The sequence below is a fragment of the Rana temporaria genome, chromosome 3, assembly GCF_905171775.1.
Source record: "Rana temporaria chromosome 3, aRanTem1.1, whole genome shotgun sequence".
Classification (NCBI taxonomy): Eukaryota; Metazoa; Chordata; class Amphibia; order Anura; family Ranidae; genus Rana; species Rana temporaria.
Window position 1 is genome coordinate 40,149,396 of NC_053491.1, and position 16,905 is coordinate 40,166,300.

Genomic DNA, 16,905 nt, shown 5'->3' on the forward strand with positions numbered 1-16,905 from the left:
CACACGAGAGGACCGATCCGCGGAAACGGTCCGGAGGACCGTTTCCGGGGATAAATCCTCTGGCGGATTTTGATCTCATGGTTGTACTAACCATGAGATCAAAATCCCTGCGGAATTCCCTCCGCGGTGACGTGACGCGCCGTCGTCGCGATGATGACGCGGCGACGTGCGCGACGCTGTAATATAAGGAATTCCACGCATGCGTCGAATCATTACGACGCATGCGAGGGATGTAATCAGACGGATTGATCCGCTGTGTCTGTACAGACCAGCGGATCAATCCGCTGGACTGGATTCCAGCGGATAGATTTCATAGCATGCTAAGAAATTTGTATCCGCTGGAAATCCATTGCGGGGAAAAATATCCGCTGGATCGTGCACACCAGGGGATCTATCCGCTGAAACCGGTCCGCGGATAAATTCCAGCGGATAGATCCTCTTGTGTGTACGGGGCCTTAGTCGTGCACTCCACAAATCTGGCCTTTATGGAAGAGTGGCAAGAAGAAAGCCATTTTTGAAAGAAAGCCATAAGAAGACTTGTTTACAATTTTCGAGAAGCCATGTTGGGGGACACAGAAAACAAGTGGAAGAAGGTGCTCTGGTCAGATGAGACCAATCATGTTGTGGGGATGCTTTTCTTTAGCAGGGACAGGGAAGCTGGTCAGAGTTGATGGGAAGATGGATGGAGCCAAATACAGGGAAATCTTAGAAGAAAACCTGTAATGCCGCATACACACGATCGGAAATTCCGACAACAAAACCGTGGATTTTTTTCTGACGGAATGTAGGCTCAAACTTGTATTGCATACAGAGCTCTTCTGTTTGATTCTGAGAATGCGTGGATTTGTGTGCATTGGAATTGCATACAGACAATTGGAATTTCCGACAAGAACTTTTGTTGTCGGGAAATTTGAGAACCAGCTCTTAAATTTTTGTTGTCGGATATTCCGACAGCAAACGTTCTATGGAGCCCACACATGGTCGGAATTGCCGATCGTGTGTACGCGGCATTAGGGTCTGCAAAAGACTTGAGACTGGGGCGGAGGTTCACCTTCCAACAGGACAGTAACCCTAAACGTACAGCCAGAGCTACAATGCAATGGTTTAGTTTAAAGCAGGGGTCTTCAAACTTTTCAAACAAAGAGCCACTTTATTGTCCTTCAAACTTTAAGGAGGGCCGGATTGTGGCCAGCGGGGGGCAGTAAATGTCCTGGACCCAGCTCCAGTGAGAATAAATGTGGCCTCAGGGTTGGTGGTCAATAGGAGGAGTAGTAGGACCCCTATCAGGAGGAGGAATAGTGGGCCAGATTCAGATAGAATTACGTTGCTCCACGGCAGCGTAACGTATCTGATTTACGTTACACCGTCGCAGGTTTACAGCGTAAGTGCCTGATTCTCAAAACTCTTACCTGTAAACTTGCGGCGGTGTAACGTAAATGCGCTCGGCGCAAGCCCGACCAATTCAAATGGGGCGGGCAGGTTCACGTACTGCACATGCTCCGTCGGGTAAATTACCCAACGTGCATTGCGCTAAATGACGTCACACGGACGTCATTTGTTTAGACGTTAACGTAAATGGCGTCCAGCGCCATTCACAGACGACTTACGCAAACGACGTGGTTTTTTAAATTTCGACGCGGGAACGACGGCCATACTTAACATGGCTTAGAACAACTAGGGCTCGGCCCTAATTTTACACGGCGTAACTCGACGGAAACAACGTAAAGTTAGATCGACGGGCAGCGCGGACGTTCGGGAATCGCCGTAACTAGTCATTTGCATATTCTACGCCGACCGCAATGGCCTCGCCACCTAGCGGCCGGCCTAGAATTGCATCCTTAAGATCCGACAGTGTAATTCAATTACACCTGTCGGATCTTAGGGCTATCTATGCGTAACTGATTCTATGAATCAGTCGCATAGTTAGGACGGCCGTAACACAGAGATACAACGGCGTATCAGGAGATTCGCCGTCGTATCTCTTCTGTGAATCTGGCCCAGTATTCCTTCATTGATATAGTAGAAGAAATAGTGCCCTCTTGTTGGTATCAGTGGGAGGAATAGTGCCTCATATAAGTTGGAGGAATAGTGCCCCAAGGGCCGCATAAAGGCTAGCAAAGGGCCACATCTGGCCCTCGGGCCACAGTTTGGAGACCCCTGGTTTAAAGCATATTAATGTGTTAGAATGGTCCAATTAAAGTCCAAACCAGACCAATTGAGAATCTGTGGCAAGACTTGAAAGTTGCTGTTCATGGACATTCTCCATTCAATCTGACAGAGCTTGAGATATTTTGCAAAGAAGAATGGGCAAAAATGTCACTCTCTAGATGTGTAAAGCTGGTAGAGACATCCCCAAAAAGACTTGCAGCTGTAATTGCAGTGAAAGGCTGTTCTATGAAGTATTGACTCAGGGGGGCTGAATACAAATGTACACCACACTTTTCACATATTTATTTATTTGTAAAACATTTTGAAAACCATTTATCATTTTTCTTCCACTTCACAATTATGTGCCACTCAGGGCTCAAGTCCTGCGGGAACGGAGTTCCTGCACTTTTTTCACAGCAGGAACGCAGTTCCCTTTGCAGGACTAGAGCAGCTGAGAACAGCCGAGCCGCCCGAGCCAATCCTTCACTAAGAGGCGATGCCCAGCTCGAGTCACTGTCAGGGGCAGGCGAACCTTGGTAATCCTTTGTTACTGGCCGCTTCCTGTATATGGATTCATCAGGTAGTGTGCGGGTATTCCGTCACTTCCTCGATGCCGCAATGTCTCCTGGGAGCTTTTGTCATTGTTCCCAGGAGACATTGCGGAGGTCTGCCGCGAGTTATCGCGGGATTTAGAAAGAAGCATGACGAAAGCTCCCAGGAGACATTGCGGCATCGAGGAAGTGACGGAATACCCGCACACTACCCGATGAATCCATATACAGGAATGGATTACTAAGGTACGGTGGATCGGAAAAAAAAAAAACATGCCGTTTAGTAATTATGCATATGAACGTATCATCTTTGGGTTTTTTTTGGTGGGGGAGTGGATCTTAGGTGGGAGTTCCCACACTTTTTTCCTTAGGACTTGACCCCTGGTGCCACTTTGTGTTGGTCTTTCACTTAAAATCCCAATAAATTACATTTGCGGTTTTGGTTGTAACATAACAAAATGTGGAAAATGTCAAGGGGTATGAATACTTTTTCGAGGCACTGTACCCCTTCACCTTCTGTTCTGGTCACATCTCTTAAAATTTTGGAGTTCCCATATCTTTTTGTCTCTGTGACAATGGTCACCGCAACAAATAAAGAGTGTGTTATTCCACAGCGGAAACACAGACAGCAACTCTTCCTGCTCTATCCAAAACTAGAATAAAAGTTTTGCCTGTACCTACACTACAGGGGAAGGATTGCTTACATCAAGCTTACCTCTTTTACACGTATTACTTAAATTCCTGTGTTCATTCCACGTTGATGCACATGTGAAATAATCTTTCTGGGTTTTTTTTTCAGGCACACCATGTTTCATATTCTTCAACCTAATAAAATACTGCACAATGATTCAGAAACAATGCAGTCAGGTAAGTGTTTATTTGTACTATATAAGAGTGTAACACTAAGGGCTCATTCACACCAGCCACAATATTAAATGCACAAGCGCTGGTATAAACTGGGAGGAGCAGTGCCGTGCCAGTCCTGGAGCATTTAATTGTTTATATTATTTTTTTGTGTGCAAACGTATTGAAATGTCACAACTTCTATTGGCCAAATATGTTGTATGCCAGTGTGACCTGGCATGACCGGGAACAAGGCTTTTTACCTTGTCTTGCGTTGGGACTGTGGTGGGCAAGACTGGTAAAAACGCTGTAAAAATGTGATCCATACACACCTGCATCGGTGTGTGCCGGACTGCCTTCTTATGCCCCGTACACACGACCGGAAAAAAAAAAGAGCAGGATCTTTTTTCCCGCCAGGAAAAAATCCTAGAAGGAAAAACGTTTGTCTGTATGCTTTTCCGACTGAAAAAAACACGCATGCTCGGAAACATAAAGTCAGGCAGGTTTGGGCAGCTTTTTTGCCTTAATAAATTAAACATCATTTAAAAATTGCATTTTGTATTTACTCGGGTTATCTTTGTGTAATGATACATTTTTGTTCGATGATCTGAGTCATTTAAGTGTGACAAATATGTAAAAAAATAAATAAATTACAAAGGGGGCAAATAATTTTAGACGGCATTGTATATACAGTATAAAATATTCTGATAATAACATTATGCTTAAAACACATTTATTTATCCTTCTTTAGCTGTACCTAATGCCATAAGTGTGCACTGGAGTGGATGCCACAATTTCTTCATCTACCAACTGGCCAAATCTATTAAGGATAAGGCAGGTAAATACTTTTTTGAATAACTATAACAGTTTGCTGGATTAGAAAAGAATATAATATAAAAATATGTATTGTGCTTTACTGCTAAACTTCCTCAAATATAAGGGCTTTGTTTTTCAACACCAAGTTTTTCTGGTTCACTGAAGCTACAAATATACAAATTACATAATAATATGCTAAATTATTAGATAATGATAACAATATAATAATAGCCCAATGATATGCCAATAAAATATTGGATAAAAAATATGTAATTATATAACTGTAACATAGTAATATGTTAATGGTCAGTCTGATACTAGTATAGGTTTTCATAGATTCCGCTACAATCATGCAAAATTCTAACAGTGAATGAACTTAAAGTAGAACTATAGGTAAAACATTTTTTTTTCCCCATTTTGGGTAGAGGAAGGGAGGGATATAACCCCTCTAAGGCCTCGTACACGCGACCGTTTTTCCTCGATAGGATCCATCAAGAAACTTGGTGGCAGAGCTTTTTTGCCGAGGAAAACGGTCGTGTGTATGTTTTTCATTGAGGAAAAAAGAGAACAAGTTCTCCTTTTCCTCGACGGGAGTCTCAATTTCCTCGTCGTGTTCCTCGTTGGGCTGGTTTTCGACGAGAAACACGTTCGTGTGTATGCTAAGAAACCCACACATGCTCAGAATAAAGTATGAGACGGGAGCGCACCTTCGGTAAAAGTAGCGTTTGTAATGGAGATAGCACATTTGTCACGCTGTAACAGTCTGAAAAGTGCAAATTGTCTCTCACCAAACTTTTACTTAACACGCAGTAACATGAGATTAGCAAAAGCAGCCCCAAGGGTTGTGCCAGTGGAATCTAGTTCCTCGACAAGCCTAACAAGTAACTTGTCGAGGAAAACGAGGTGTCTTTTTTACGACGAGTTCCTCGGTCGTGTGTACGAGGCCTAAGGTTTTTTGAGCTCTTTGTCACATTAGGGGAATTTGCCTTCACTTCCTGTTCTATAGCCAAAACAGGAAGTCAGAGGAAATCCCTGCAAATTAAGGGAATCTCTTGGGGGCCCCCAGGTCACCAGAACTAGTGTCTCCATTGGATGTTTTCCTCTCCACTACTTTTCTGGGGACAACCCAAAATTTGGGATTTTCTTTTACTTTTAGTGATAAAGGTAAACAGAACAGATTAAGGCTGGGTTTGATGAGTCTCCATTCACCATTTCAGGTCCAATTTAAGCCCAAATTTTTGACTGAATTCAGAACTGAAATGGACCAAAAGATGCTCAGGACTTCTGTGCAATTCACACCGGAGCCGCACCAGAGATGTGTAAATCGGCTCCATAGAGAGTCGGTCACAATCTCCTGCTATGCGAATTGGATGCAGGGAAAATTTACATAGGTGTGAACCCAGCCTAATGCCGCGTACACACCATCACTTTATGTGATGGAAAAAAATGACGTTTTCAAAAACGTCACTTTAATTGACCGTGTGTGGGGGAAAACGTCATTTTATGTCTTGTAAAAAAACGACCAAAAAAAATTCAAGCATGCTTCAATTTTATGTGTCGTTTTTCAAAAGTGCACTTTTTACTTCACAGAAATTGACCGTGTGTAGCAAAAAACGTCGTTTTCTAAGACGTTTTTTCATGCACGCATGCCCAGAAGCTACTTATGAAGCAAGCTTCAATGGAAAAACGTGGTGGAACGTAACCTCACTTTGCTAGAACATTGTGAGAAAACGATGGTGTGTAGGCAACTTCGTCTTTGAAAATTGAAGTTTCAAAAACGTCATTTTTTACTTCACAGAAAGTGTAGTTTTTTTTCATCACATAAAGTGATGGTGTGTATGCGGCATAAGAGGGTGAATCTCACTAATGGGTACACAGACAACCATTAAAACTGACAAACGTTCTAATCTACCTCCATTCTAACCAAAGCTAAAAAAAAAAAGTTTTGCTTCTAATTATACTTTAAATCTGAATTCAAGGCAAACAGCTTAATACACCATTGAAATGCAAATATGAGAGCCATTTACCTGTCCATCCAGTCCTGAGATTTAAGTAGGGTACACAATATAGAAAAATTGGATGAGCGATCGTCCAGTTTTCCTCGGTTGTTCACAGTTGGTCGAACCCGAGGGTGCTTCTCATTGTACGAAAAATCTCATATGACAAAGGCATTTTTTGTTTTGATGTAGGAACATTTTACATAGATTATATTATTGTTAAAGGGGTTGTAAAGCTTCGTGTTTTTTCACCTTCATGTATCTTATGCATGAAGGTGAAAAAACACCTTTCACTCTTCGGCCCCCGTTTTACTTACCTGAGCCCCGAATCAATGTGGGCGCGATCCCGCGTTGCTTTCCCCCAGCTCTTGCGGGCTCTTCATTGGATGATTGATAGCAGCACAGCCATTGGCTCCCGCTGTTGTCAATCAAATGACACTGCGCTGGGGGGCGGGGCCGAGTGTATCACATGGGAGCACACCCGCAAGCTAACCCCCTTGGGAGAGTGCTTCCCAGGGGGGGTTAGTTCTTGCAGAGAGGAGCCGAAACTGCCGCCAAGGGACCCCAGAAGACAAGGATCAGGCCAATCTGTGCAAAACAACTGCACAGTGGAGGCAAGTATGACATGTTTGTTATTTAAAAAAATAAATAAAATTAAACCTTTACAACCCCTTTAATAATATTGTGCAGTTTTTCGTAGTGGGTCTGCCTCATTTGAGTGGTCTGCCTCGGCTGTTGAACATTGTTGTACACACTTTGTGTAAATCGAACCATTGTTCCTTGTACAAAAATGTTTGCCGGATTTTTCTTTAGACAGCTCATTCAGAGAGCACAGCCAAGTTATAAAACTTGAAACTAGTTTACTGTTTTGTGGCAAATAATAACATCATGGTATTGAAAGAATGTGTTTCTTTTAACAACAGTGTCCCCGCATAGGGATTAACGATATAAGATTACATGTGGAGTCTTTATTGGCCCTGCATTAAAGTGTTACCAAACTGCATTAAAGTGTTACCAAACCCACAACTGTAAAATCAGTCTGTAAATGCAGTAAACAATAAGAGCAACAATCAGCGCACAAATAATACAGTTAAACTAAAAATATTGCAAGCTGAACAAAAAAAAAGGTAACCACGACCTCAAATGTAGCAAATTAAAAAAAATATGTAAGTGCAGCACAATGAAAGTCCATATAAAAGTAACTAAAGATTTGACACCCAGTGATACAGCAAAAACTCTTTAAAAGAAAGTGATATAACCTCCACCAGCAAGAGAAATGCTTCCTTACCAGATGGGATGGACCATTTGCGTTAACAACTGGTCAAAACAGCTTGGTCTCACCATAGGAGAGAAGACGCGGATGGATCCAGCAGAGTGGTAAGTAATCCGATCAGATGGGTTGGGCCATTAGCATTACCAACTGCTCAAAACAGCTTGGTCTCAGCATAGGAGAGAAGATGCGGATGGATCCAGCAGAGTGGTAAGTAATCCGATCAGATATGAAAAAACAGAAAACACGATCTCAGTGTAGACTGTTTGTATTTTATTCCAAGGGTAAAAAAGTTCACTATACAGAAAAAAATCCTGGACTGGACAATAGGCACAGGGAAATCCACTGGAGGACTACCATCTGGTATAGCGAATGAGATTAAAACCATAAAAAAGCATGGCATGTAGCTGTGGTGTACAGCTACCCAGTATTTCCGCCACTAGTGAGGCCTCAGTGCATTTCACCAAAAGGCGTCATCAGGAAGTCGACATAGGCATCACAGACATGTGCACCGAGACGTCACAGACATGTGCACCGAGACGTCACAGGCTTGTAGGAGGCCTTTCTGGACACTGGTGCTGTATCCCAGAAGTGCCCTATACAAATGCGGTTACCCTTTGCAAATGCAGCAGTTATCAGAAAAGAATTACTGCATGAAGAAGAGTAAACAGTGCAGATAGACACAACTCCATAGGTAAAGAAGATAAATAATAGGTTGGGGTTGGGGGTGTTTGCATAGGTTAGTTCAGGAGTAGAATTTACCATAAAAGTACAGTTGCTCTTTAATGGTTGGGTGTTGACAATGTATATTCCTTGTGGAAGTTGGTAGTAATGTTGTGGCACAGAAGTCCCAGCAGTGAGCATACAAAGATGTTTGAAGTTCAAAGGAGGCCTTGTGGATGCTAATTGCAAGTGTACCAAGTGCAATATCAAATATATTCTCCTGTATATATTAGGGCATACATCACAGACATGGCCACAAACCATGGAGCTTGTGCGGTAATAATGCTGACAAACACTGACCTGATTGATCTTCTGTGCATAAAATACTTACGAAAGGTAGCTGGCATCAGGCTGGATGATTCAATTAAAGGTACACCACAAGTCTGCAATTACCGAAAGATAGCAGGAACAGTGGGTAGAAAATGCTAAACTATGGCTTTAAGCCGGTCATAGATGTATCTATTCTCAGGAAAGTTGCAGGAAAGAAAAATCGACAGTCTGTCGTGATGGGGGAATGCCTCCTGCTGAGCTATTGTCTTCTCCCGGTGGGGGGGGGGGGGGTGCCATTCCTGCTGGGAGAACACAGTGATTAGTGCTAGCTATAATACTGTATCTGCTAGCAATAATCGCATGTAAAATCTAACATGCTGGTTGTACCCAGGCTGATCGATGGATCAACTTGAGTACATTTAGCCAGCCCATACATGGTTCGAATCTCAGCCGTTCCCTGCTGAACCGGCTGAGGTTCGAACTGTCTATGGCCGCCTTTATATACCCAGAAATCATTTATTCTACTTACGGTACAATTGCATCCTGTTAGCTGTCTGGTGGTCCACAGGGCAGAATTAGAGTTCTTTACATGGTTACAGCCACCATTTACACTGGACAAGATAGCGGTGAATGATACTGCATCCAAAACAGTGATGGCCACTCAATTAGGGGCACTGCCCCCCTAATCAATGCACCCGGCTCCTAATTGTTTGCCACCCCCCCAAAAAAGGAAGCACCAACTTCCACTGATCTAAAACTTACTCCATGACTTTCAGTGGGAACAGTCCTAAGATTCCATCACTGACATCGCAAACTGCTGCACATCCAGAGGACCAAGTACTAACTTTGTGTAAGGGCTTACCTTGGTTGGGATCCATAATGCAGAGTTGTTTGCTCACCCTTGCAAATACACACAGCAAATGGTAACAAGGTAAGAAGCTACCTGGGCTGTGAGTCTGTGCACGGGGGCTTGACAGGGATTTGCCAAAGGATAGTCGAAGTAAGGCCGTGGTCAGGGATTCCAGAATTCTGAATAAACGATCAACATAGCCAGGGTCAGAAGCCGGAGTCAGTCTTGTAGCTGAAACAGAATACAGGCACCTTTGGCAATGACAGGATAGAACAATGAACTGACAAATCCCTCAGAGTGAGGCAGTGTTTTATACCCTAGTTGATTGGGTAACCTGCCTCAGCTGAACCAGGAGAGACAGGTGCAGATTGCAAGGAGATCCAGAGAAGGGCGATCAGCACATCATTCAGAACCAGGCTTAGATGGAAAGCAGGCAGAATACCAAACTGAGGAGTGCTTCAGAGGCAAAGAACTGACGCAGCAACAGAGAGGTCCCAGGTTCAATACCACCCTTAGCCACTTGGGGCGTGAGGCCGTCTGCACGGCACGGTAGGAACCGTGACACTTTGGCAACACAAGTTAGAGACAACATCAGACATTTAAATCAGAAAAAGCAGAGGTTTTGAGGCAACTTTGGACTTTCATGGTACGGCAAAGACTCGCATAGACAGGATATACAAAAATATACGATTTATTAAGAAAACAGGACAAAGAATTACAATTGTGGCCTTTAGAGAAAAAAAAAAACATAATTTTTAATCTCTGAAAATAAGAACTGTATACACAGATGTGAACTCATCCGTGCTGAAGGGGTTTAGATGTTGGTCCGGCATTCGCTTACCCGTAAGCGACAAAGGTATATTCAGAAGTAGGCACACACAAACAAAGCAGAGCTTTGGCATATTAAAGAAGTGTTTACACATATCTAGAATAGAATGACTAGATGTACTGAGCACATTAACGGGGAACAGGAATGTAGGATCGATTATGCAATCCTAGATATAGACTACCTAGAAAAACGTAATTTCTGCAATAATATTACAGCTTTTGGCTTGCCTGAAGCAACAGGCCCTTGAGACCGAACGCCTACACAACACTATATTTAACTGTTTAATTTTTTTTTATAAATTCTTTATTTTTCATAGAACTCACATTATAATTCATAATCAACATATAATATCTTCTTATAACATCCTTTTAATATTTCCATCCAACTATATCCCCATACTACGTTAACATCCTATATTATGTTACCTCTTTTCCACAGCTCATTGACCCAATGTGACCTCTTTTTTTTTTTTTTTATTTAACCACACATACCTTCTATTATAGAAAGAAAAATAAAAATAATACGGGGGGGGGGGGGGAACACCCTCATTAAGGGATCCTTCCCCTCCTCTCCAGCCAGCAGTACTTTCCTCTTACCCATCTACTCCAGGCCCCCCCTATATGCAAGGTACAGGGCCCACATCTTTTGATATTTCTCATCTTGGTAAGCATCAAAGTAAGATTCTCCATCTGTTGAATTTCTGCAATTCTAGCAAACCACTGTGCTCTTGGAGGACTATCACTCTTCCACAGGACAGGGATAAGTGCCCTCGCTGCTGTAGAAAGGTGTTTAAGAAATGAATTTTATTTCATTTAACTGTTTATTGTAGTGTTTTTAGAACATAGGAGACCATCACAGTTCCTTGAAAAATTCAGTCTACCCAAATTAGAGTTACTACTATAAGCAACACAGTGATTTAGGGCCCGATTCACAAAGAGTTACGCCGGCGTATCAGTAGATACGTCGACGTAACTCTGAATCTAAGCCCGTCGTATGTCTAAATGTATTCTCAAACTGAGATACACTTAAACATGCCTAAGATACGACGGCCTGCGCAATATTTACGCTGGCCGCTAGGTGGCGCGTCCATTGAGGTCGGCGTAGAATATGCTAATGAGTAGTTACGCTGATTCACGAACGTACGCTTGGCCGTCGCAGTAAAGATACGCGGTTTCTGTAAGAGATATGCGGCGTAAAGATAAACATGCCCCCTAGGTGGCGTATCCTATGTTAAGTATGGCCGTCGTTCCCGCGTTGAAATTTTGAAATCTAACGTCGTTTGCGTAACTCGTCCGTGAATAGGGCTGGACATCAATTACGTTCAGGTCAAAACCAATGACGTCTTTGCGACGTCATTTAGCGCAATGCACGTCGGGAAATTTTAGGGACGGCGCATGCGCATTAGGTTCGGCGCGGGAACGCGCCTAATTTAAATGATCCACGCCCCCTACCCTGATCATTTGAATTAGGCGGGCTTGCGTCGGGGGATTTACGATACGCCGCCGCAACTTTACAGGCAAGTGCTTTGTGAATCAAGCACTTGCCCGTAAAACTTGCGGCGGCGTAACGTAAATGAGATACGTTACGCCGCCGCAGATCTACGTGAATCTGGCCCCTAGTGTTTAGCACTTCTGTAATGCACACTGGGTTTCTCAGTTTGAATCCTGACCAGGACACTATCTGCATAGAGTTTGCTTGTTTTCTCTTTGCATGCGTGGGTTTTCTCCAGGTACAGTACTCTGGTACACTCCAAAGGAATGCTGATAGGTTAATTGTATCCCATCTAAAATTGGCTCAAGTATGATAGTCTACTGGGTGTTCCCAAGATGGCTGTGGCCCTCTCAGATCTGGTGTAGTATGCTGAGGGGATAATTTTGATGGAGGGAGACTTTGAAGCTGAACTCCGAGCACAAACACTTTAATTTAAATATATTCCTCAATAACCACTAAAGATATAAATCGACTTTATGCACACCAAAAAACTTTGCATACATAGGTATTTCCTTGTAAATGTAGTGGTGACATTTATAATGTGCTACAAATAGTCTGTATAACAGAACTGTGAGAGGGACCAAACAGGTCTACACACTACAGCCTAATTGCAGAAAACAAGACCAGTCACTCTGCACAATGAGAGAGAGCAGCAGTGACCGGTCTTTATTTTTTTTCAAATATGATTTTTATTGCATAACACCAAGGGGAAAGGTCCCAACATTACAGTCAGTACAGTCACATTGAGCTTGTTTCAGACACATCATGAGTACATTTCACATAACTGAATTTGTGTATAACTGTACCCTATCAAACAGAGGTACATAGACATCTAGGGAGGTGCACTATCTCGGGAGCCAAAGTTCCCATCTTAAAGAAGATGTCCAAAGGTGCAGGACCCCTCCACTTCCTTTTCACTTTTCCTTAAAGAATCTCAGAACAGGTAAAGTATAGATAGAGAGAGAGAGAGAAGGACCGGTCTTTATTAAAGGAAGCTCCTGCACAGAGAAGAGAAGGGGGTTGGACGGCCACCAATACAGATTGAGCCTCATTCGCTTGCCCACTGCTCACCCACCGCTCCGCTGCCTGGCTTCCAATATGCCATGAACCGGTTGGGGACAACCGCTGTCCATGGTGATCCGAGCAGAAGTGATCCAAAAATATGTGCCAAATATGTCAAAAGAGTGGGAGGAGGAAGAGCAGAACTTCCCCTTTTGGGTGAAGTTCCACTTTAACACACCTATAAAAGTTCTAAATAAGAACATGCTAGTGGGTGCCAGGAGGGTAACCCATCCAAACAAAGTCTATACCTATTTCTCCCTGATAGATGATTCCTATCATAGACTAGACATGCTTTTAAATAGTCAGTATGCTTTGACACTAAATATTACCATCTCCAGTGGCAGTATTCTGTGGTCCGAGCAACCCCAATATATCTGAGGATTGATACCACAGAACTACAATACAAGCCTTCTTCAAAGGCATGGAGGCAAACTCCTGAGACTGAGGAAGCTATTATAAACTTGATCAAGGGCCATAAACATGACAGTACTTCCATACAGTGCCTTGAAAAAGTATTTATACCCCTTGAAATGTCCCACATTTTGTCATGTTACAACCAAAAACATAAATGTTTTTATTGAGATTTTATGTCGTGGACCAACACAAAGTTGCACATAATTGTGAAGTGGAAAGAAAATGATAAATGGTTTTCAACATTTTTTACAAATAGATATCGGAAAAGTGTGGAGTGCATTTGTATTCAGCCCCCTTTACTCTGATACCCCTAACTAAAATTTAGTGGAACCAATTGCCTTCAGAAGTCACCTAGTTAGTAGATAGAGTCCACCTGTGTGTAATTTAATCTCGGTATAAATACAGCTGTTCTGTGAAGTCCTCAGAGGTTTGTTAGAGAACCTTAGTGAACAAACAGCATCAAGGCCAAGGGAACACACCAGACAGGTCAGGGATAAAGTTGTGGAGAAGTTTAGAGCAGGGTTAGGTTTAAAAAAATATCCCAAGCTTTGAAAATCTCACGGAGCACTGTTCAATCCATCATCCGAAAATGTAAAGAGTATGGCACAACTGCAAACCTACCAAGTCATGGCCGTCCACCTAAATTCACAGGCCAGACAAGGAGAGCAATCGTCAGAGAAGTAGCCAAGAGGTCCATGGTAACTCTGGAGGAGATGCAGAAATCTGGAGGAGATGAAAGAAAGAGCCGTTAGACGTCCTGTTTGCAGTTTGTGAAAAGCCTAGTGGGGGGCACAGCAAACATGTGGAAAAAGGTCCTCTTGTCAGATGAGACCAAAATTTTACTTTGTGCTCTAAAAGCAAAACGCTATGTGTGGCAGAAAACTAGCACTGCACATCACCCTGAACACACCATCTCCACTGTGAAACATTGTGGTGGCAGCATTGTGTTGTGGGGATGCTTTTCTTCAGCAGGGACATGGAAGGCTGATCAGTGTTAATGGGAAGATAAGTGGAGACAAATACGGGGCAATCTTAGAAGAAAACCTGTTAGTCTTCAAGACTTGAGACTGGGGTGGAGGTTCACCTTCCAGCAGGGCAACGACCCTAAACATACAGCCAGAGCTACAATGGAATGGTTTAGATCAAAGCATATTCATGTGTTAGAATGGCCCAGTCAAAATCCAGACCTGAATCCAATTGAGAATCTGTGGCAAGACTTGAAAATTGCTGTTCGCAGATGCTCTCCATCCAATCCAAGACAGAACTTGAGCTATTTTGCAAAGAAGAATGGGCAAAAATGTCACTGTCTAGATGTGCAAAGCTGGTAGAGACATCCCCAAAAAGACTTGCAGCTGTAATTGCAGTGAAAGGTGGTTCAATAAAGTTTTGACTTAGGCTGCATTCACACCTGAACGCGGCGTATTTTACCGCGATTTGCCGTGACAAATTACGGAGTTTTGTCCTGCGATTTTCCGCGACAAAACGCAGTAAAATACGCCGCGGTAACATACACAGAAGGGGTGATCAACATTGTCGGCTATGGCCGAACGCCGAAAGCCGCCTGAAAAAAAGGTCCGGGACTTGTTTTGAGCTTCGGCACTTCGGCGTTCGGCGTGGAGATGTGAACCATCTTCATAGCCGACAATGTAAAATCACCCCTCCAGCGTATTGCAGGCTGCAATAGCGTCGCGCTACAGGCGACAATACACCGAGGTGTGAATGGAGCCTTAGGGGGACTGAATACAAATGTACACCCTACTTGACACATTTATTTGTAAAAAAAAGAATTGAAAAAACATTTATCATTTTTCTACAGGCAATTATTTTCATGATTTAAAACGGACAAGGAACTAAACTCAATAAACCGATAGATTTTGCAAACACTATTTATTCACTTTATGAAACCCTTTAACATAGTTCCCTTAACACAAAAAACTGGCAAATATCATTGAAACAGCATTGATCACCTTACTGAAGCACACAGTAAATGGGTTGGAAGAACCCATTTTTGGGGAAGAGGTCGATACAACCATTGCCACCTTATTAAAAGGCAAAAGCCCTGGCCCAGGTGGACAAACTTCAAAATTCTATAAAACCTTCGGACACTAAAACCGCTGTACTGACAATAATGCCGCGTACACACCATCACTTTATGTGATGAAAAAAACAACGTTTTAAATCATGAAATAAAACAACGTTTTTGTAACGTTATTTTCAAAAACGACGTTGCCTACACACCATCATTTTTTCAAAATGCTCTAGCAAAGCGCGGTTACGTTCAGCACTCTTTTCCATTGAAGCTAGCTTCATAACTTGCTTCTGAGCATGCGCGGGTTTAAAAATTTTGTTTTAAACGTCGTTTTTCCCACACACTATCATTTTAATTGACACAAAAAACGACACAAAAAATTGAAGCATGCTTCAATTTTCTTTTGTCGTTTTTCACAAGACATAAAACAACGTTTTCCCCCACACACGGTCATTTTAATTGACGTTTTTCAAAACGTCGCTTTTTTTCATCACATAAAGTGATGGTGTGTACGCGGCATAACATTTAATGCAATCTTGAAAACAGGTCTATTATAATCACACATTTGCAGTACTCCTAAAACTAGGGAAAGATCCAGCTTTATGTGGCAACAATAATTCTTGCCTTAAATCATTCCTAATGCCCCGTACACACCATCACTTTATGTGATGAAAAAAAACTACGTTTTTAAAAACGTCACTTTAATTGACAGTGTGTGGGGGAAAACGTCGTTTTATGTCTTGTAAAAAACGACCAAAAAAAATTGAAGCATGCTTCAATTTTATGTGTCGTTTTTCAAAACGTCGTTTTTTACTTCACAGAAATTGACCGTGTGTAGCAAAAAACGTCGTTTAAAAAGACGTTTTTACACCCGTGCATGCCCAGAAGCTACTTATGAAGCGAGCTTCAATGGAAAAAGTGGTAAGAACGTAACCTCGCTTTGTTAGAACATTGTGAGAAAAACGATGGTGTGTAGGCAACTTCGTCTTTGAAAATTGAAGTTTCAAAAACGTCATTTTTTACTTCACAGAAAATGTCGTTTTTTTTCATCACATAAAGTGATGGTGTGTACGGGGCATAACAGACTTCAACCCCATGTAGTCATTTAGATGAAGTGGGATTTACCCCTGGAGGAAAAGCCAGGGATAATACCCCAAAAAAAACAACAATCAAATATGCACAAATCAGATCCATATTGACCTGCCTTTTATCTGCATTAAAAAAGCATTCCTAGAAGGAACATTATCCCAAAATAGAATAGGTCCTAAATTTCTTGACATGATCCTTGCCTTGTATCATGATCCCATGGCCAAGGCAGGTGCAAACGGTAATTTCCACCAAACCTGACATTTCTGAACTTCGCATTGAGGAAACATGTGTCTCTCTTTACCAGCACATTAATATAATTAAAATGGATATCTTATTAAACTTTTTTTATATTTTCAAGCCGTCCCTATTTCTTCAAAACGTATATTCCAAAACGTAATAAAACACTACGGAACTTCATACGGAGTAACAAAAAATCTAGATTCTGAAACTCAATATTACACAAGACAGTAACACTCCAATAAACTTATATACCATAAACCTACCCAGCTTAGTGGGATTATAG

General features: G+C 42.3%; 1 protein-coding gene across 1 annotated transcript in view; it reads left to right on the forward strand.

The window, feature by feature from the left end:
• Positions 1-16,905, forward strand: part of WDR93 (WD repeat domain 93) — a 130,267-nt gene that overhangs the window by 72,382 nt on the left and 40,980 nt on the right. The window contains exons 9-10 of the mRNA XM_040342418.1: positions 3,499-3,566; positions 4,294-4,380. Of these exons, the coding sequence (XP_040198352.1) occupies positions 3,499-3,566; positions 4,294-4,380 (155 nt within the window). The remainder of the gene's footprint in view (positions 1-3,498; positions 3,567-4,293; positions 4,381-16,905) is intronic.